This window comes from Callorhinus ursinus, unplaced genomic scaffold, assembly GCF_003265705.2.
Source record: "Callorhinus ursinus isolate GAN/ISIS: 27379988/994484 unplaced genomic scaffold, GSC_fseal_2.0 scaffold13, whole genome shotgun sequence".
NCBI lineage: Eukaryota > Metazoa > Chordata > Mammalia > Carnivora > Otariidae > Callorhinus > Callorhinus ursinus.
This window is the reverse complement of record NW_027397075.1, coordinates 8,472,153-8,493,456: the sequence shown is the minus strand read 5'-3', so window position 1 is coordinate 8,493,456 and position 21,304 is coordinate 8,472,153. Positions and strand designations below refer to the sequence as shown.

General features: G+C 48.2%; 1 protein-coding gene and 1 pseudogene across 1 annotated transcript in view; one reads left to right on the top strand and one right to left on the bottom strand.

The window, feature by feature from the left end:
• Positions 1 to 21,082, top strand: part of HAPSTR1 (HUWE1 associated protein modifying stress responses) — a 55,604-nt gene extending 34,522 nt beyond the window's left edge. The window contains exon 4 of the mRNA XM_073899528.1: positions 20,948 to 21,082. Coding sequence (XP_073755629.1) covers positions 20,948 to 20,958 — 11 coding nt within the window. The 3' untranslated portion in view covers positions 20,959 to 21,082. The remainder of the gene's footprint in view (positions 1 to 20,947) is intronic.
• Positions 15,247 to 16,137, bottom strand: LOC112814622 (PIH1 domain-containing protein 2 pseudogene; annotated as a pseudogene).
• Positions 21,083 to 21,304: the final 222 nt, after the last annotated feature.

Genomic DNA, 21,304 nt, shown 5'->3' with positions numbered 1-21,304 from the left:
TGATGGTGAAAATCCTATGAGATCCTGTTTGTTGGGGACGGCACACACTCAGATGCTGCTGGGGACAGATGAGTGGGGCTGGCAGCCCAGAGACAACTGACTTGCAGAGTGCACGTCCCCTTCAGTGCATGTCCTCAAATTCATGTGTTCGGTCCAACTGAGCACCTGTGGGTGAGGCTGACCTTGGCCTGCCTTGGGGTCAAAACCTCAGGAGAATGCCTGGGTGGATGCTTTTCTAGGCTCCTTCAGAAACAGCAGTCTGGTTCTCTGGGCCTCACCTTGTCCACCTGTAAAATGGACCCTCTCCCCAGTCCTGGCTTTGGGGTCTGGGACACTGCGCAGTCAGTGGGCTGTAACTTGCGAATACTTGTCCTCAGGGTTTAGACCTTGCCTACCCCCGCTCCACCTCCCTCCCATTCCCAGGCTGTACCACATGGGGTACTCGTGGTGCCCTTGGCCTGGTCATCTTGGGTTCCTGTAGTGGCTGTAATTCTTCCGTTAGCCTGTGGCAGAAGGTGTCTGTGGATGTGGACAAAGCAGGCTCCGCCTTCTCAGTGTGCAGCTAGCTGGGGACCAGACAGACAGGAATGGACCCTGCCAACCGTGTAGGAATTTATGTAATGGGCACAGGAGAGGGGCCAGGCATCCTCATAGCCCCATTTTTCAATAGTCTCTTGTAAGTTTATGGCAGCCCCTGAGGCATGTGTGTTCTAGCCTTTTTGCCAGTGGAGAAGCTCAGAGAGGTTGAGTGACTTGTCTGGGAGATGCCCAGCTATGACTCAAACTTGGGATTGCATTTCTCTAAAAGGTTCGGACTCTGCTCTCCTGTGTGACTTTCCTTACCTGAAAAAGGTACAATCCTTGTCTTCCCTAGAACTTGGGATCCAGTGGGCAGCATGACATTGACATCATCATTTTATGTGTTTAACTGCTTTTTTATTCACTCCAGTCAGATGGTGGTGTTTTGTGGTCTCAGCATGAAGAGAGAAAAATTGCATCTTTTCCCACACAGTCATGCTTTTTCTTTATTATAAGAATGGAGTTCTTTATCAGAGTGGCTGGTTTAGGGACGCCTGGGTGGTTCATATGATGAAGCGTCTGCCTTCGGCTCAGGTCATGATCCCAGGATCCCGGGATCGAGTCCCACATCGGGCTCCCTGCTCTGCGGGGAGCCTGCTTCTCCCTCTGCCTGCCCCTCACCGTGCTTGTGCGCTCTCTCTTTCTCTCTCTCTCTCTCTCTCTCTGACAGGTGAATAAATAAAATCTTAAACACAAAACAAAACAAAGTGGCTGGTTTCGAATATAGAAGCACACTACACTATTCAAAGAAATAGAGCACAGTCTCCGCACGTAGACTGCCTGGATATGAATCCTGGCTCCACTGGCGAGCTGTGTGACCTTGAGCAGACCCACCTACCTGCCCTGTGGGCCTCAGTCTCCTCATCTGTAAGATGTGCAGAACAGCAGCTTCTATTTCACGTTCTTAGGAGGCTTACATGAGTTTAAGGAGTGAATATTTATAAATTCCTTAGGCTGGCCTTGCCATATACTCCTACAGACCTTGACACATGACAGAGCTCATAGCCTCCCTTGTCCCCCCAAGCCCCGATCCTGCTTCTTCTGCTCTGATTTGGGTAGCCCGTCTTCTTTCTGGGCCAGGTGTCCGAAAAACTACAGCCTGAGGGCCAAATCCAGCTCACTGCCTGGTTTTGTAAACTTTTATTTAGACTTGTTCACGTTATTGCCCTGGGCTGCTTTGACGCTTCAACGGCAGATCCGAAGAGTTGGGAAAGACGCCTTTACAGTTCACAAAGCCCAAAAATATGGACTGTCTGGTCCAAGGAAGCGTTGGCTGCTCTTTGCTCCTAGAGCACGTCATGTGATTTAAAATGATAGACGGGCTCATAGTGTAGGCATTTGTCTCGCCGTCTGCTCGTCTTCACGTTCCATGGAGAACCTCCTTCCTGCTCTGTGCACGTGGCTCTGCTGTTCCTTCCTACCCACCTCTGTGATGTCAGCTTATTTCATGGGAGACCATTGCATGAGGTGCTGCAGCGCACATCTTCGTGCCCACGTGGGAGATTTCTAGACCCCAAGAAGCGGACATTCTGGGTCACAGCATACGTACATCTAACAATGTACGATCGCGGGGCGCCTGGCTGGGGCACTATCGGAGGAGCGTGCGACTCTTGGTACCGGGGTTGTGAGTTCCAGCCCCATGTGGGGTGTAGAGATTGCTTAAATGAATAAGAAGTTAAAAATAAAAGTTTATGATTGAGACTATATATTTATCTTCCTAGAAGGCCAGTTTTTACTCCCTCTGGCTCTGTCTGCAAGTACCCGTTTCCCCCTCTCCACCCCGAAGGGCCGATTCTTTTCAAATTAACTTATAGTTGGGATTCATAGCTCTCATAAAAGCCCAAAGGGACTTTTGGAAACGGATCAGAAGTATTTAAGTTCAGGCAAAAGAATTCACAGCTGAGAATAGCTAAAGAAATTTTGGAGAAAAAAAATTAAAATAGTAATAAGTAAAAGTTAAGTATTAGCACCAGTGGTAAGACGGGATAGAACACTCCAGAAAATACCCAGGTTTATAGAAGAACTTGGTAGTCCATCAGGAAATAGCACAAAATGACAGGGAGGGGATGGATTGGTCAACAGGTGGCATCAGGAAAGTTGACTGTTGGGGGAAAATTTTTGTTAGAGGATCACTTCATGCTCCCACATATATTGACAGATTAAAGAGTTAAATGTAAGACAAGCTCAGCGGGAAGCCTTCTCCCTCTCCCACTCCCCCTGCTTGGTGTTCCCTCACTTGCTGTCTCTCTCTGTCAAATGAATAAAATCTTAAAAAAAAAGATACAAACAATTAAAAGCTGAAGGAAAATATGTGTGAATATTTAACTTTGTAAATATAAAGGTATTGGGGCAATATTTGTGTGTGTGTGTGTGTGTGTGTGTGAGAGAGAGAGAGAGAGAGAGAGAGAGAGAGACAGCTTGAGGGTGCCTGGGTGGCTCAGTCTGTTAAGCATCTGACTTCAGCTCAGGTCATGATCTCGGGGTCCTGGGACTGAGCCCCGCATCAGGCTTCCTGCTCAGCAGAGAGTCTGCTTCTCCCTCTGCACCCCCCTCAAATAAATCTTTTTAAAAAAAAAGTTTAAAATAAAAAGCTTGATTATAAGTGTAAATTTAAACATTACCAATATAAATAAACTTGAAAGTATAAAGGGACTGTGATAAGTATGATAAATTTAATGTATATATGTATATCTATCAATAAACACGTGTGCACATGACATACATGAATAAGAAAGTAATATGCCTAAAAGGAAAAAATAACAAAAAATATGAACAGGGAGTTTTCAGAAGCAGAAATACAAATGACCAATCAACATACGAATCACCAGTTCAACTTACTTTGTGAAACTCAGATTTGAAAAGGAGATAACTGTGTTTTGAATACGTTTTTGAGAAGATCCATTGCTACCACCCAGGACCGGGAAGTCTGAGATGATGTATCCCCAGCACATGCTTTTCCTAACAGGACAGCCTGTCTACCACACGTTGAAAAATCAGTTGGCCACGTACATGAAGATCTTCAAAGACAGTCCTAATTTCCTATCCTCTAATTCTAAGTGTTAATCCCAACAGGGGGGTTAATTAATTGTGGAAGGCAATTCTTAAGCAACAATACAAAGTGTAGTGTTTGGAGTAACAAGACAACAGAAACCTGATGATAGGGGACTGATCAAACATACCAGTTTCACTAGGTGGTTAAGCCTTTATAAAGCACGCCCTTGACGGGTGTCTTGAAAGATAGGAGAATGCTCTTCACATAACATACGTACAGCATGATCTTAATTTGCCTAGAACGGTGCCAGGCAGCAAGTTTCCAATAAATATTAGCTATTATGATTACTGAGGATTGCAAACCCTCAAAGGATCATTCACTCATTCGTTCACGTATTCGTTGCTCCGTTGATGGGCATCTGGACATCTCACTAGTATGTGAGCCAGCTGGGGAGGGTTGTGGGGGCGGCAACCCTGGCTTCCCTCTTCCCATTAGGCGGCTCCCTGGGCCTCCAGCTGGCTCTGTTTCTGGCTGGGCACTGCCATCTAGAGGCTCCTGGCCCACAGGACAGCTGTCCCTTGTAGCCCCTCACCTGGACACGGGGCCCAGGTTTGCCCAAGACCTCTCTCACTGCACAGGCACTGCCTGGGGAGAGCTGCTTGTTTTCTGGAAGCCTCTGAGAACAAAGCCTCTGAGACCATACTAGTTCCTTTATGCCAAGATCTTATGTGGAGCAAGGAGGCCTTTGGGGCAGGGTTTCTTAAAATGTGGTCCTTGAACCTGCAGCAGTATCATCAGTAGGTGGAGAACTTAAATAGTTCTTAAGCTCTTTGGCCCATTTTTAAATCAGGTTATTTGTTTTCTTATTGTTGAATTTTTTTTTTTTTTAAAGATTTTATTTTTAAGTAATCTCCACACCCAACGTAGGACTGGAACTCACAACCCTGAGATCAAGGGTCGCAGGCTCCACCAACTGAGCCAGCCAGGTGTTCCCTTATTGTTGAATTTTAAGAGCTCTTTGTGTATTTTGCATAACAGTCCTTTATCAGCTGTGTCCTTTGCAAATATTTTCTCTCAGTCTGTGGCTTGTCTTCTAATTCTCTTGATGTTGTCTTTTGTAGGGCAGAAGTTTTGTCTTTTTTTAAAGCTTTTTTTGTATTAGAGTAGAGGGAGGAGCAGAGGGAGAGAGACAAGGAAGACTCTGCTTTGAGTGTGGAGCCCAATGTGGGGCTCAATCCCACAACCCTGAGATCATGACCTGAGCCAAAATCAAGAGTTGGACGCTCAACCAACTGAGCCACCCAGGTGTCCCTGTGGGGCAAAAATTTTTAATTTTTTAAAAAATATTTTATTTATTTATTGGACAGAGAGAGAGGGAACAGAAGCAGCGGGAGAAGGAGAGGGAGAAGCAGGCTTCCCGCTGAGCAGGGAGCCCGATGTGGGGCTCGATCCCAGGACCCTGAGATCATGACCTGAGCCAAAGGCAGACGCTTAACGACTGAGCCGCCCAGGCGCCCCTAAAAGTTTTTAATTTTAATGAAGACCAGTTTATCAATTATTTCTTTTATGGATCGTGCCTTTGGTGTTTTATCTAAAAATCACTCTAAAATAAATAAATATAATATAAAATAAAATAATAAAATAAAATGCCTGGATGGCTCAGTCAGTTAAGCATCTGCCTTCAGCTCAGGTCGTGATCCCGCGGTCCTGGGATCAGGCTCCGCATCGGGCTCCCTGCTCAGTGGGAAGCCTGCTTCTCCCTCTGCCTGCCGTCCCCCCTGCTTGTGCTTGCTCACTTTCTCTCAAATAAATATTTAAAAATAAAATAAAAGTCGTCACCATACCCAAGTCATCTATCTGCCTTCCCCTATGCTGTCTTCTGGGAGTTTTGTAGTTTTACATTTTACATATAAGTCTGTGATTACAAAAAAATTGAGGTTATTTTTTGTGAAGGGTGTCTGGTGCTTGCAGGCATAGTCACAGTGAGTCCAGGATGGTGGGGTCATCTGCTGCTTGCAAACCCCCTGGGATGTGAGTGGGGCTGGCTCATTCACCTACAATCCCTGGAGAAGGAGGAAACCCTAGTTTTTGCTAGTCTTCACACTTCTCTGCCACAGAGATACTGCACTTTTAAAAATTTAAAATTTCTTTTTTTTAAAGCATTTTTTAAAGATTTTATTTATTGGGCGCCTGGGTGGCTCAGTTGGTTAAGCGACTGCCTTCGGCTCAGGTCATGATCCTGGAGTCCCGGGATCGAGTCCCGCATTGGGCTCCCCGCTCAGCGAGGAGCCTGCTTCTCCCTCTGACCCTCCCCGCTCTCATGTACTCTCTCTCTCTCTCTCATTCTCACTCTCTCAAAATAAATAAATAAATCTTTAAAAAAAAAAGATTTTATTTATTTATTTGACAGAGAGAGACACAGCGAGAGAGGGAATACAAGCTGGGGGAGTGGGAGAGGGAGAAGCAGGCTTCCCGCTTGAGCAGGGAGCCTGATGTGGGGCTCGATCCCAGGATCGTGGGTCAGGACCTGAGCCGGAGGCAGACGCTTAACGACTGAGCCACCCAGGCGCCCCTGCACTTTAAAAATTTCTATTTGATAGAATAAGCAGTGATTTGAGTGTAAAAGAGAATTCTAAATGCACTGTTTTTGTATAATTTCTCTCCTCCAAGCAACACAGAGGAGTTAATTACTAATACCTTATCAATACCAGATGTATGAGAAAAAGTATCACAAAATAGAAGAATCAGTCAAGAGAGTATCACAATCAAGAGAATTGACTGTGATCTTCGTCAAGTTACTAACTTCTAAGTTTTCTCATCGGTACAAGAGAATGAACAACAGTATCCTACCTGTGGCAAAAACTGCTCATTATCTCCCAAGATCCTTTCTCCCTTGATTTTTAGCTGGGGGCATATGGCTGCACCGAATAATGACTACACTTCCCAGCCTCCCTTGCAGCTACAGCCCGATAGCTGTGTAGCCATGTGACCAAGTTCTGGCCAATGGGGCATTGGTAAAAGTGGAATGAAAAACTTCTGTGGGGTGTTGCCTTTCTCTTCTTTCCTCCTTTCCCTTGAGCTGGATTGTAGGCGTAATGACTGGAGCTGGAGCAGCTGTCTGGAACATGAGGCCCTTTTAGGAATGGAGAATGGAGGGCAGCATAGAAGACCCCCAAGACAGAAGAAGGTCATTTCCCTGACACCATGGAGCTGCCACACCAGCCCTGGACCGTTTCATCTCAGATTTTTATATCACAGAAGTAATATTAGTACCTCCTGTAGTGTTCAGGTAAAATAACTGTCCCTCCTGTCCAGTGAGAGCTCTAGAGAAGGGGTGCTTCTGCAAGAAGAAAAAACCATCACAATTGTGTTGTTAACTTCCTTTTGGTTCCAAACAATTGCAAAAAAGAAAACATCATCATAAACAGCTAATTCCACTAGAAATGATTTCATTCGAGCCCCTCTGTTCTGTTTACTAGTTCTAGCTGACAAAGCCCTGCCTTACAAATTTGCATAGTATTTAAATTGGGAGATAAGTCACACATTCTTTTAAATAGCTGTGTTTACAAACACATAGCTCAGTTGTTCCACATTTGAAACCCAGGCTTTCAAAACAATTTAGTTCCATTCTTCTTGGCTTTCTCTGTTTTAAAACACAAGTGGGAATGTTTTCCAGGAGTCAGTGGTCCCTGTTCAACTTTGTGCCTTGTCACCTGTGGATGGTTCATTTATCAACTATTTAATTCTACTGTGTCTAATTAATGTCGTTCTAAGGTCCTGTTTAACTCTCAGGTTCTCTGATTTGGCAAAATGTTGCCAGTCCTCAGGACACAAACTTCGATTCCTAAGGAATTCCAGGGGTAAAACAAGGACAATCAAATTGAAGAAGGAAATTTGTCACAAGGTTTATTATCAATGGATGAAAGGAAAGAGAAGAGAAAGACCAAGAGTGTTACTCTTGGGGCAGCTGAGTGTCTCAGTGGGTTAAGCATCTGCCTTTGGCTCAGGTCATGATCCCAGGGCCCTGGGATGGAGCCCTGCATGGGGCTCCCTGCTCAGCGGGGAGTCTGCTTCTCCCTCTCCTGTCTCCTGCTCTGCCTGCTTGTGCTTTCTCTCTCTCTCACTCTCTGTCAAATAAATAAAATCTTAAAAAAAAAAGGTGGTTACTCTTTTTTTTTCTCAAGTGTTTTTATTTTTTTAAGTAATCTGCAGCCAACGTGGGGCTTAAACTCACAACCCAGAGATCAAGAGTCACACCTTCCACTGACTGAGCCAGCCAGACGCCCCTAATCTTCCCTCCTCTTGTGCTTTTTTTTTTAAATGGAAATATTGTCTTCCCATATCCTAGTCGTTTCCAGCATCCATTAGGGTGACTTGATTTTTATGTTATGAAATGATCCCCACCGTAAGTGTAGTTACCATCTGTTGCCACACGAAGTTGCTACAATATTATTGACTGTATCCCCTGTGCTATACTTTATACCCCCAAGACTGATTTTGTAACTGATTTTGTAATCCCCTTCACCTGTTTCATCCCCCTCCTAGCCTCTCCCTGCACCTAGTGGTGCTATATAGCTATGGGTCTCTATCTTGTTTGTTCGTTTTGTGTCTTAGATTCTGCATGTAAGTGAAATCATCAGGGTGTTTGTCTTTCTCTGACTTGTTTCACTTAGCATAACATCCTCTAGGTCCATCCCTGTTCTCCCAAATGGCAAGATTTTCCTCTTCATCTTGGTTTACACCTGTTTATTTTTCTTTAGGCTAATCCATATCAGGGTTTCAGCTGCCTTTCCCCAAAAGGTGTACAGAATCCTTTCAATCTGCTCGATAAGGCACCCATCCTTATTCATGAAGTTTTTTTAGTAAGTGTGCTCATTATTTGGGCAAAAATAAAATCTAATACGTCACAGTCTGCAAGATATGTGTGATCAGAACACCTTGCCTTGTGTCTTGAGGGGAGGCCATGAGGACTGGGGGACACCAGTGAATCAAGGAATGAGCACCAGGAGAATTTCTGAGACGGGGGACAGGACACATCCCATTGGGATTCAAGACTAGAACTGAAGTTCACCTGGGAACAGGACCTTATCTCAAGGATCACATGTCGAGTTGACAGTTGGCCTCGAAAGGACTTTAGTGTGTATGCAGTGACTTCTCTTGGTGACCATCTCTCTCCTACACTTTCCAGAGAACCCCACCTTTATTTGGTTAGGCACTGCAGTGGTTTGCTAAGGCCGCGGGTGCAAAGCGCCATGAACTGGCTTGGTTGAAACAACAGACGTTTATTCTCACTGTTCTGGAGGCTGGAAGGCCAAAGTCAAAGTGTTGGCAGGGCTTGTTCCTTCCGAGGGAAGTGAGGGAGAATCTTTCCTAGGCCTCTCCTCACTTCCGCGGCACTTCCGCAGCTTCAGGCATCCTTGGCTCGTAGGTAGGTCGTATCTTCTCTCTGGGCCTTCACATCGTCATCTCTCTGTGCACAGCTTTATGTCCAAATATCTCCTTTTTAGAAACATGCCAGTCTTCCTGGATTAAGGCCCACTCCCATGGCCTCATCTTAACCTGGTTCCCTCTGTTGGTCAGATAGCTCCATATGTGGTCACATTGTAAAGTCTCAACATCTTTTTTGGTCTCAACCAGTTCAGCCCATCACATCCACCCTCTTTAAGGGAGATCCCACAGTTGTGTGGCTAGGGCTACTCCCAGCCCTCTCTGGCTTTCCATATTCCACATGGTGTGTCTCTAGAAGTTTGAGCTCAGTATTCATCCATGCAGGAGGGGAGCAATTGTATGTGATGTTTAGTGCAGGAATACCTGAGGGATCTTTGAATGGGTCCAGATGGCCCGCATTCTGGGGGGAGCAGGTCCAGGACAGGGAACCTGTCCAGGGTTCCCTGGACCGAGGGACAGAACAGGATTCAGAGGAAAGACTGCCTGGGAAGCTGCATAGCCATGTGGTAGAGAAGGAAGACCTCAGGGACACCTGCCTCACCTGGAATCCAGCTCTGGAACTTGCAGCTAAGTGACCTTGGGCAAGTCACACGACCTCTGGGTGTCTCAGTTTCCCTGTCTTTAAATGGGGTCGATGATACTACTATCAGAGTCATTGTGTCAATGATGTTACTATCACAGAAAGTCATTGTGAGGCTTAAAGACCATTCCTTCATTCCACACATTTATCAGGGTCCTTTACTAGATACCCTAGAGTCTATCTAGAAGTAAACACTGAACAAGTTCAGGAGGGAATTATTTAGCAAGTTGGGAGGATGTAAGTGCTATAGGCAAAAAAAAAGGGGGGGGAAGAGAGAAAGTGGCAATTTTGTAAATGGACCTTCCAACAAAGACCTGAAGGGTAGGAGGGAGGGAGTTGTGAAAGCAGAGGAAGTGCAAAGGCCCTGGGGCAGGAGTGTGGATTTGAGGGACAGCAGAGAAGCCAGTGTGGCTGGAACAGAGCAGGGGAGTGGAAAGGATGAGGTGAAGGCAGAGAGGAACAGAGGCTGCTGAAAGAACCTTGGCCCTACAAAGAGGTCAAGTTTAGCCATTGGAAACATTGCCCTCATTTTTTGGGCACTACTTTGCCCTGGAAACTGTGCTGGATGTTGGGGCCTTGAAGAGCTTGACCCTGCACTTGGGGCCATCGGGGATTTGCAAAGAGGCCTTCTGGGGAGTCCTTGGGGCTGCATCTGAGTCTGCTTAGTTTGTGACCAGAAACTGGTGCTCTGAAAGCCTTTGAATAAATGCACCTTTTCAAAATCCAGTGGCTTATTTATTAGAGATGACTTAAAATTTTTTTCCTAGGGGTGGTGGAAGCCTGCTGCTCGCCTGGGTTACTTTTTCTCCTGCCCCCATTGGTGGCTGAGCTCAGGTCCCTCACTTCTCCGGCTGCACTCCGGGCAAACGCTGCCAGCCTATGGGATGGGCACAGATAATAATAATATATTCTTTTGAAGCACATTTTTATTATTATTCAAATCTTTAAAATGTTAGGCTGTTGAATTTGGAACTTGGCTCCAGTGGGGCCGCTGGACTGAGCTCTTCCCCGCCAACCTCCACGTCCCCCAGTTCCTTGCTGGTTTCGTTCACTCCAGATAGGACAGTCCCTGTGTGTGTGTCCCTGGGTCCCTCCCTGTTTCTGCGCTGTCTCCTTATCTCTCTCTCTCTTGACTCCAGCAATATTGACATTGGGGCTGGATGCTTCTGTGTTTGTGGTGTCCCTGCCCCCCCCCCAAACTAGATGCCAGTAGCATCTCCTCCCCAGTTGTGACAATACCACACGCCTCCAAATACTGTCGGCTGTCCTGGGGGAACACAGTTGCCTTGAGAACCACTGGTCTCAAGGTGTGACCTTAAGCAGATCACTTCACCTCTCTGAACCTCTGTTTCCTCTTCTATAAAAATAGGGATAATACCACCCAGTGGTATATGTGGCTTATATGACACCCAGAGTGGATCATTTTTAGCATCTTTCACTTACTTTTTTTTATGACAACTTTATTCAGATACAGTTCACATACCATATACTTCATCCACTGAAGGTATAATTTGATGGTTTTGGGCATATTACATTACTCATTTAAATATTTGTCGTAAAATATATATCACATAAAATGTACCATTTTGACCAACTTTAAGTGTCCAAATCAGTGGCATAATTACATTACTGACAAAATGATCTGCAGTAGTCTGTAGCAATCCCAAACACTTGATTTATCCATTCTTTTTGTCATTAAAAATCTATTTAAGATTTAAGTTTTTAATTGAAGTACCATTGACATATATTACTTTCAGATGCAAAACAGAGAGATTTGACATTGATGTACGTACATTATGAAATGCTCAGCATGACAAGTGTATTGCCACCTGTCACCACTAGTGTTATTACAATATTATTGACTACATTCTCTCTGCTGCACTTTTCATCCCTGTGATTCATTTATAACTGGAAACTTGTCCCTCTTCATCCCCTTCACCTATTTTGCCCATCTCTGCCATTACCCCTCCCAGCTTCCTTCCTTTTAAAAAACAAAGGATTAACAGCTCAAAGAGAAACATCCATTTCAATTTTCAAGACGTTACTCAAATCCACTAAACTGTTTCCTGTGTGAATTGGAATTTGCATTTACTGAACAAAAATAGCTCACCCCACAGAGCCCACCCTTTTGCGGGGTCCTAAGCTGTAAACACAAATAAAAACCCCCTAGTTTTTATGTGCCAACAGCATGCCAGAGTGGGATCGGCCCCTGCTCTGTGTTCCTGTCGCTGTGCCCCCCCCCTCCCCGCCCCCAGCCAGTGTGTTAACTCTGCCGTTTGCACGCAGGGACCCTAAGCACCACGCAGGTGTTGGAGATGTGCACTGCACCCAGACAGAGTGCCGAGGATCCCCAGCCACCAGAGGGATTTTCTCTCCAAACAGACGCAGGAGCCAGGTCTGTTTGGTTGTGTAGCTGGGCGTTCTCAGAATTAACTTCTGGAGAATGCAGTGTTTATGAAAGGGTAAGTAATAAAAATGTGCTGATTTGAAGTTTATGTATATATCATTAAAACTCAGAGGAGCATTGAATAATGTATAGAATTGTGGAATCACGATGTTATACACCTGGAACTAATACAACATTGTGTATCAATTATACCTCAGTAATACATCTAACCTCCCCCCATCCCCAACAAAGACCCAATGCTAACTGCAACAGGTGTTCAGAACTTAGAGCAACAAGAGGTATTTGGGGGGAAGAGGATTGCAGGGCTCACCTGGTGATGATAAAGAGCAGCCCAGCTTGGGGTTGGTTTTATTCTTGCTTTTAAGTTCTGTGTAGACAATGTGGTCCCTTATTGCCTGCCCCCGGGGTGGGCCACCCTACCCCGTGCTGGGTTGTGGATTGAGGGTCAGCATTCACGTGCGGTATGCACCCAGCACGCTGACCGTGTGTAGTGGGAATGCTCACACCCCACTTCAGGGATGAAGACACTGAGGTTAAGCAAGCGAGCAGATGTCTGTATGTCCAGTGCAGATCTCCCAGCTCCCAAGTCCTGGGGCACCCCACGTTTGAACACCTGGATCCCCTGAATTGTGTGTCTCTGTGTGTGTGTGTTGGAGGGGGGATTCCTGGTGGCTCTCGGTTTCTCCAGGCCTGTTCCCCACGCCGTGTCTGTCAGAAATCTGAGGTTAGCTTTGTTGGAAGTCTGTTGGGGTGTCCTTGTTGCCCCCCCACGCGTGGGCCCTGCATCCCTTTTGTCAGGGTGCCTTAACAAAAGACCACACACTGGGTGGCTTAAAACAATGGGAATTTACTCTCCATGGATCTGGCGGCCAGAGTGCGTCCACAGGGCTGGCCCCTGCTCCGGACTCTGAGGGGGAACCCATTCCATGCCTCCCTGCTGGCTCGTTGGTGCTGGCAGCCGTGGGTGTTTGGCTTTGCAGGTGCCCCACTGTTCCACTCCCCGCATCTGTGTCCAAGCTTCTCTCGTATAAAGACACCAGTCTTTGGATTTAGGCCTCTCCCCGATCGGTTTCATCTGAACTACTGCACCTGGAAAGATCCTATTTCCAGATAAGGTCACATTCTGAGGTTCCAGGTGGAGGAGGATTTTTTTTGGGGGGGGGAACACACTCTTTAACCCATGCCAGCCCCATCTCTGCCTGACGCCCATCCTACATCTGCTTGGTGACCCATCGGGGCGAAGGGCTCTGCTGAGGTATCTTCCCAGAGGGGCCGTTTGAATCCAGTGGCGCAAGGACCCCCGGCGTGGAAACCAGAGGGCTGAGAGGTGGCGGCTCGGTGGGGGGAGAGGATAAAAAGGGAGAGGCCACGTGGGGCTGGGGTTGGGGTCCAGAGCAAGGATAGGAAGCCAGCAAGGGAGTTGGAGATACTTTTTCACGTGGCTCCTGCTTGTGATGAGAGAGAGACAGAGACAGAGGACTTAGGGACAGCTAGGCAGGATCTGAAGCCAGAATGTTCTCTCAGAGGGGGATGTTCTCTGCTCTGGTTTGGAGCTGGGTCACAGGGAAGTGTAGCCTGGCCCCATACCCAGATCTGTGCCACCAGAACTACCTGGGGTGGGCCGTCCAGGGGGCTGCATTGTGCAGGGAAGGTTGAGTTGGAGGCCCAACCCGTGCAGGGGTTGCAGAGGCTCTCCTCCCACCCCCCCCCGAGTGCCCAGGTCAGCCGGCTCAGACAGAAGACTTTGAAAAACCCCTCAGATGGACAAGTACTCACCTCTGCAGGGCCCAGAGTGGGGGCTGGGGGTCCCGGGGTGATAACTCATGGAGAATGGTAGGGCTCGGGCAGGAGGTGTCGCTGCTGAAATTTAGCCAGGTCGTGCCGCTGACAGCCTGCTTCTCTCCAATTACCCTGGTGACTGCCGTGATAAATCTTGACCACTGAAGTCTTGGTGCCCAGCAGGCTGGGAGGATCCAGGGCAGCCACGCTGGGCCCTCCTCCAGCCCTTGTCAGTCCTCCCTCCCCTCAGAGTGGACTCTGGGCCTTCTCCCCTCTTTGCAGTCCCTCCTGTAGGACTCTGCAGGACAGACAGACAAGCCAGGTGCCCTAATGCTCTCTTTTGGGCTACACTGTGTCCCCTCTACACCCCTTGCCCCATTCACATGCAGAAGTCTGAGCTCCCAGCATCTCTGAAACATACTCTATTTGGAGATGGGGTTTTTAGAGAAGTAGTTAAGTAACAGGACTTCACTGGGGTGGGCTTTCATCCAGCATGACTGGTGTCCTTATAAGAAGAGGAAATTTGGACATAGATGTGCCTAGAAGGAGAATGCCACAGAAACACTCAGATGGAGTGTGGCCATCTCCACACCACAGAGAGGCCACAGAAGAAACCAGCCCTCGGGGATCTTGCCCCTGGACCTCGAGCCTCCAGAGGATAAAACTCTGCCGTTCAAGGTGCCGGGTCAGTGGCAGCCAGAGCCCATTCACTCACTCGGCCATGGGACCTGGGGCCAGCTCAGAATGACGCAGCCTTCCTCCGAGTGGTCATCTGCAAGCTTTATTTCCTTAACTGCACAGTTGACTTTTCCAGGGGAAATCTCATGTGGCTCCTCCATATGTGTACCAGAAAAGCAGAGCTGTTCTGGGGGATGGATGCCATGGGAGGGGCTGCCTGTTTCCTCTGTCTGGCAGCCTTATTCTCACGGGAGGGTTATACCCATTTTGCAGAAGAACCATCAGCCTGGGACTGGCAGGAACGACCTCTGCCGAAAAACATGAAATCCGTTACTTCCTTCCCTCTCGGTGCTAATACTGGGCATCATCTCTACAGAGAACCAGTCCCGTCCAGAGTCAGGAGTTGCAGTCTAGAATGGAGCACTGTGTTTGCAGGCAGATGCCAGGGGTCAAGTCCCTCCTCACCACTCACTGGCCAATCACCATGTGAACAAGTCACCTGAGCTCCATGAACCACATTTTCTCCTCTGTCAAGGGGGAGGAGATGCTGAGATTGTGAGCCTAGAGGCGACCTGGGGGAGTAGAATCAGTGTGAGTTTTGGAGTCAGATCTGTGTTCGAACCCAGCTCTGCCACCTCTTGGCTGTGTGGCCTTGGGCAACCTCTCTGAGCTTGTTTCATAGGCCACGAAAGTCTTTTGATTTTTTTAAATTAAGTTTAAAACTTTAATTCCAGTATCGTGAACATACAGTGTTCTCTTAGTTTCAGGTGTACAATATGGTGATTCAACAATTCTATACATTATTCAGTGCTCTCATCATGGTAAGTGTACTCTTTTGATATATATATTTTTTAATACCAGGTAATTAAAATTTTATTTCAGTTTCTAGAGGTTTCTCATTCTGGTCAGCCACAATTTTTAATTCATAGGCTGGTTCCTTCATCTCTACCTGGATCTCTGTACTGGAAATCTCAATCAGAAACCTTGTTTTGCTTGAAACTTCACCTTTTGGCAATAAAAGCTGAAAGTGATCTGGATTGCTCACAGTCCTATTACCTGTTCAAGGGTTAGTTCCTTTCTCATTTTCTTTCTTAAATCTGTGGGGTCAGCTTGCATTCCCAGCAGATTTTGTTTCATCCTTTGAATGCTTCCTTTTATTCTAAATTTAGTGATACTGTAAGAGTATGAGAGAGTGAACTGGAATTGTTCCTCAATGCATTCCATGGTCATCCGTATTAATTGATCTTTTTTCACTTGGTCCCTTCCTGCTGCCTGGAGAACATCAGGATTATAGGCAACATGGATGACTGTATAAACATCTTGATGTCTCAGACATATCTTCTGGTCTGCCAACACTTAGAGGTGGTGGATGAGTGGTTGACTGGGGACCTGGGATCCTTTTCCACTGACACAGGTGAATAAAAAGTACTTTTTCCTTTGGTTTCAGGATCTTGGTTTGTAGACAGAACTGTGCTTCTGGGGTGGCACAGAGCTGTTTCCCTTCTTTCAGCTGCTGTTGAATGAACTTCTCGTAGCTCTCAGGATTATTTCAGCCAGATCATCTAGGAGGTTCCAGAACTGAGTAACCTGGGTGAGCAGACCCTTTGAGGAAGACTCCATGATTGAGGTAAACAGGCCTCTTGAGTCTCTTCTCTCTGTTCCTTGACAAACTGCGACGCCTGTAACGAGGGTAACTGGACCGGGTACAACATCTTAATTGGAAATTAATTCCGGAAAGCTCCAGGAAGAAAGGATTTTTACATCCAGTTCTGGAATCTCCCACTTCTGGTGTCGGGCTTGCTTCTCAGCCGAGGCCGACCCGCTTCTTTTCCAGGAAGGCGCCCGCCTCCCTTCCGCACCTTTCGATCTTTAAAACGATTTTTTTTTAAAAGGTTTTCTTTGTTTGACAGAGAGAGAGAGACAGCGAGAAAGGGAACACGAGCAGGGGGAGTGGGAGAGGGAGAAGCAGCCTTCCCGGAGCACAGAGCCCAATGCGGGGCTCAATCCCAGGACTCTGGGATCACGACCTGAGGCCGAAGGCAGACGCTTAACGACTGAGCCACCCAGGTGCCCCTGATTTTTAAAAACAATTTAAAAATGTAAAAGTCATACTTACCTGTGGGTTGCCCAGAAACACAGGGGGCTAGATTTGGCCGGTGGGCCATAGTTTGCCGACCGGAGGGTTAGACTGTGAATTTCTCCAAAGCGCGTGCAATGTAACATAAAAATGTAACATAAAGATGTTCGCGGTGCCTCACAGGAGGGCGGACTCCTTGTAGCCCAAGCCAACGTCTGGTGAATGATTGAGACCGTCTCTCTACCTCTTAGGGACAGGATTGTGGCTATTGGTTGGGGATAGGTATGTGAACAGCAGGCATGTTGCAGGAGGTACTGAAGATAATTCTGGAAAGACGGAAGCCCCCTTCCAGGGGAGTTTGCATCTTCCCGGAGGAGTCAGGGAGATCTTGAAGTTCCTGCAATTCTGGCAGCACGGGCTTCTCAGCCATTCCCAACTCAGCCAGCAGGGGGCGCTAGGGGACCGCTTTCCTCTGCGTGTCTGGGCAGCCGGGATGTATGGTCGGAGGCGCCCTGCCGGGGAGGTGGGACATGCTGGGGGTGGCCCAGATGACCTCCGAGTGTCTTTCCTGCCCATTGAATCTTGGCTCTTTTTGCGGAGGGAGGCACAGGGATGAGCTGCCTGGAGCTAGCCTCAGGAGAAGCCCCCTGGCCCTGGAAATGCAGTAAAATGACATGGCCCATGGCGGCAGGGGGCTGTGATCCTGGGGTTTCAGTGTTTCAGAATTCCAGTGACCACTCCCTCTGGTGTGTACGGATGCGTTCATGGAGGGATTAGTGGGGGGGGGGGCGGGGAAAGACAGGGCTTTCTTTAATCACAGGCCGGTCCAGGAAGCACGGCAAATAGCAGGCAGAAAGAAAATGGTCAGATGGGCCGGTGTGGGCACTGAGGACCCACCAATGACAATCTCTTAGCCTTGCAAACCTTAGAGAAAGCCGAGAGGCGAAACTATCTGAAAAGTCCCAGCAGCTGTGGGCACTGTCAGGGCTGGTGTTGAATATGGGCTGCCCTGTGATTCTTCATGTCCCTGTTTGCAAACTAGGGAGAAAAGATCGCAGGTGGGTCCATGGTGTAGGGCAGTGTTTCCAAAACATGGGTTCCGACCAGCAGCATCAGCATCACTAGGAGCTGCTCAGATGTACACATCCTGGCTCCCACCCCCGGGACCCCTGCATCAGACACTGCAGTTGGGGGCTAGCAGCCGACCCCTGCAAGCCCTCCAGGTGAGTCTGAACCACAGGGCACCTGTAGCTGTTTTCAGCCTTGGCCTCCCCCTGGAACACTTTGGCTTTCAAGCCTTGATGGAGGGGAGGGGAACCACACCCCATACCAATTTCATCAGGCCCTCTGAGGTTGGGACCAGCCCCTGTGGTTGATTCTAACAGCCAAGGTCAAGCGCAGTGGAATAGTGGAAAGTGGTTTTAGGGTCAGCCAGACTCAGGTTCAAATCCCAGGTTTCTCACTTGCTGGCTGTTTGACTCTGGGCAAGGCACTCCCCTTTCCTGGCCCACAGGAAGCTCATAGTCTGAGGATTAAGATAATCTTTCCTGCCCTGCAGAATTGTTTCAAGGTTGAACAAAGCATCTGGTGCTTGGAAGCTCCTAGAACAGTATCGGGTGCTTCGAGGGAGTTAAGCACATGATAGCTCCCCTTTTCTGCTCCTGTCTGTTGCCCTATGGGATTTTTCCAGAGCAGAGACCACATTGTAGGTTTCTTTGCATCCCCAGCGAATAATTAATCCCACAGCTGAGAGAGCTGGGGAAATGGGCGTGCGACACAGCTACTGGACTTCCTCCCTCACAGTCTGGCTGCGATGGGTTCCGTGACCTTTCTCTGTGTTGTCCAAAGGTCAGCACTGATGTCTGTTTAAATTACAAACGCTCAGTCCCCTTGACCTTTAGGAAACTATCTGGTACAAACGAAATGGCCAGAATGTTAGAATATGTGTGCAAAGATATTTTATTGGTGTGTCTGCCCTGGTAATAATTGGAAACATAACTTTACCAACAGGTGAATCATAGAATAAATTATGGCAACATTCAGTATTGTAGAACATCATGAACCAGTAAAAAGAATTAGGCAGATCTATATGTAGTGATCTAAGAGATGTATTATATATTAAGTGATAAAGCAAATTGCTGATTCATGCCTGTGATGTGACTCCTTTTTTTTCTTTTTTTTTGAGGAAAAAGAGCCTCCATATTATGTGTTCACTCATTTGTGTGTGCGGTGTGGGGTGGGGGTGCATAAAGAAAAGCATGGAAGAATATACTCCAGGCTGTTGAATCGATTGCAGACAGGGGACAAACCCGTTCATGCATTTGTTTGTTCCTGGTTTTGCTCAATTAACATTTATTTAAGGTCTGCTATGTGTCAGGCACTGGAGCTCTGGGGATACAGCCGTGAACAAAACAAACTGAGTCCCTGCTTTCATGCAGCTGGATTGACCAAATGTCCAGGGTCCCAAGATACTGCTCGGGCCTGGGCAAACTAGGATATTGGGGGGGGTCCCCCATGGAGCTTGTGTTCCAGCCCGGGAAAGACAGGTGAACACCTGTTAGAGTCTGGCAGGTAGTTTGGTGGGAAACCGGCTGTTTTGAAGCTCTTTCAATTTGCTTACAGCGAAAATATCCCTCCTTTAAGTTCGGATCAGCTGTCAGGGGTGCTCTGAGCCGTCGGAATGCCCCCAGGGTCATTGGCCTGCTCTCAGTTTTGCTGAGTCGGCAGCAGGACCTAATTTGGTAATGGAGAGTAGATGGTCAGCTGTCCTCATATTTTGATTAACCTAATGGCCTTCCCAGCACGACTCGGTTTCAGCTGCAGACATCACTGCAACTTTTAATGAAATGATCTGGAGGACCATTAGGAGGCACTTCTGGCTATTAGGTGGCTCATCTGCACAGATCACCACCTAGCAGCTGAGCCGGCCGCCCCCGCGCCCCGCGTGCACTTGGGTTTGCGTTTTAAGGCAGGGCACTTGTCCCTGTAGTCATGCTTGACGGCTTGGGGGCTTTTCGGCTTTCACCCCATTTGCTCGGTGTGGGAAATGCAGCTAGGAGCTGAGGTCTCACGAGCTCAGAGGCTGTGGGGAAGCTGCTGGTGCTCTGCCCCAGGAGGGGGGCCCCCTGTGGCCCCAGGGGCCACTCGCTGTGAGTACCTGTGACTCTAGAGACTCTGCGCAGGGCTTTCCTCACTGGCCTGGGCGTGGCTGGAAGTGCTGGGAGGTATGTTGTGAGTTGGATTGTGTCCCCACGAAAGATGTGGAAGCCCTAAGCCCCCCGGGAAATAGGCACTTTGCAGATAGCGAGTTCAGATGAGGTCACTGGCTTGCACCCTAATTCAGTATGACTTGTGTTTTTATAAAAGCAGGAGATCTGGACACAGAGGCGGACTGCAGGTAGGAAAAAGGCTGTGTGAACGGGCAGGTATTGGGGGCAGAGATCAGGGTGATGCATCCACTGGCCAAGGAACGCCAAAGATTCCAGCACAGCCCCAGACACCAGGAGAGAGGCTTGGAGCAGATTCTCCCTTCCGCTCCCCAGCCTCAGAAGGCCCCAGTCCTGCCCATACTTGGATCTGGGACGTCCAGCCTCCAGGCTGGGAGACAGTAAGTGTCTGCTCTTGAAGCCCCCAGTTCGTGGGACTTCGTGACAGTGGCCACAGGAGACTCAAAGGGGGTCTACCCCCATGGAACATCCCTCCAGCAGGGTTGGATGGGAGTTGGTGGATAAATACCCCAGAGGGTGCTCCGTCTGCCAGAGGGCCCTGGAGGGGTGCAGTCCCCTCTGCCTGCCGCACGACCTGTGGACAAGCACAGTCTGGCACAGCCTACATGAAACGCACCCCCCCCCTTTCTCCCTGCCTGTGTTTCCTGGGATCCTGTCCCAGCTGAGCTGCTTACACTTGAATCTCCCTCGCAGAGTCTGCTTCTGAGACCGGCCCTGGCACTGGGAGGCCCGCGTGTGTGTGCCTGCACCATGTAGTGGAAAGACCCCAGGTCGCAGCCTCCAGTGTGCAGGAAAAGTAACTCTGTGTTCTGAGCGCTGCGTGCCTGGGACACCTGAGGGACAGCTGGCACTGGGCCGGGGGGTGGCCAGACCTCGGAATTCCTCCGCCGTCCTCACCCATTCCCAGTTCTGTCTCTCCCGTGTGACCCCAGCCAGGACTGACATTCCTGGCCAAGATCATGGCCGAGAGATCCTGTGGCCAGGGGAGAAGGACCTGCTCCCCTGGACGCATGATGGGGCTCAGGGTCATCTGAATTTTGAAAACGATGTCACTATTATTCAAATATATGAAAAACAATAACATGGAAACGTTTGGAGTCAAAAGTGGAAGGTGCCTTTAAAGGTAGTATTTCCTTGTCTCTTGGTAGTATTTCCTTTCTTTTCTATTTTTCTTTTTCAGATTTTATTTGAGAGAGCGGGAAAGCATGAGCCAGGGGAGCAGCAGAGGGAGAGGAAGAAGCAGGCTCTGCACTGAGCAGGGAGCCCGACGTGGGACTCTATCCCAGGACCCCAAGATTGTGACCTGAGCGGAAGGCAGATGCTCAACCAACTGAACCACCCAGGTGCCCAATAATATTTCTTTTCTTGACTTTTTTTTTTTTAAAGATTTTATTTATTTATTTGAGAGAGAATGAGAGCCAGAGAGCACGAGAGGGAAGAGCGTCAGAGGGAGAAGCAGACTCCCCGCTGAGCAGGGAGCCCGAAGCGGGACTCGATCCCGGGACTCCAGGATCATGACCTGAGCCGAAGGCAGCCG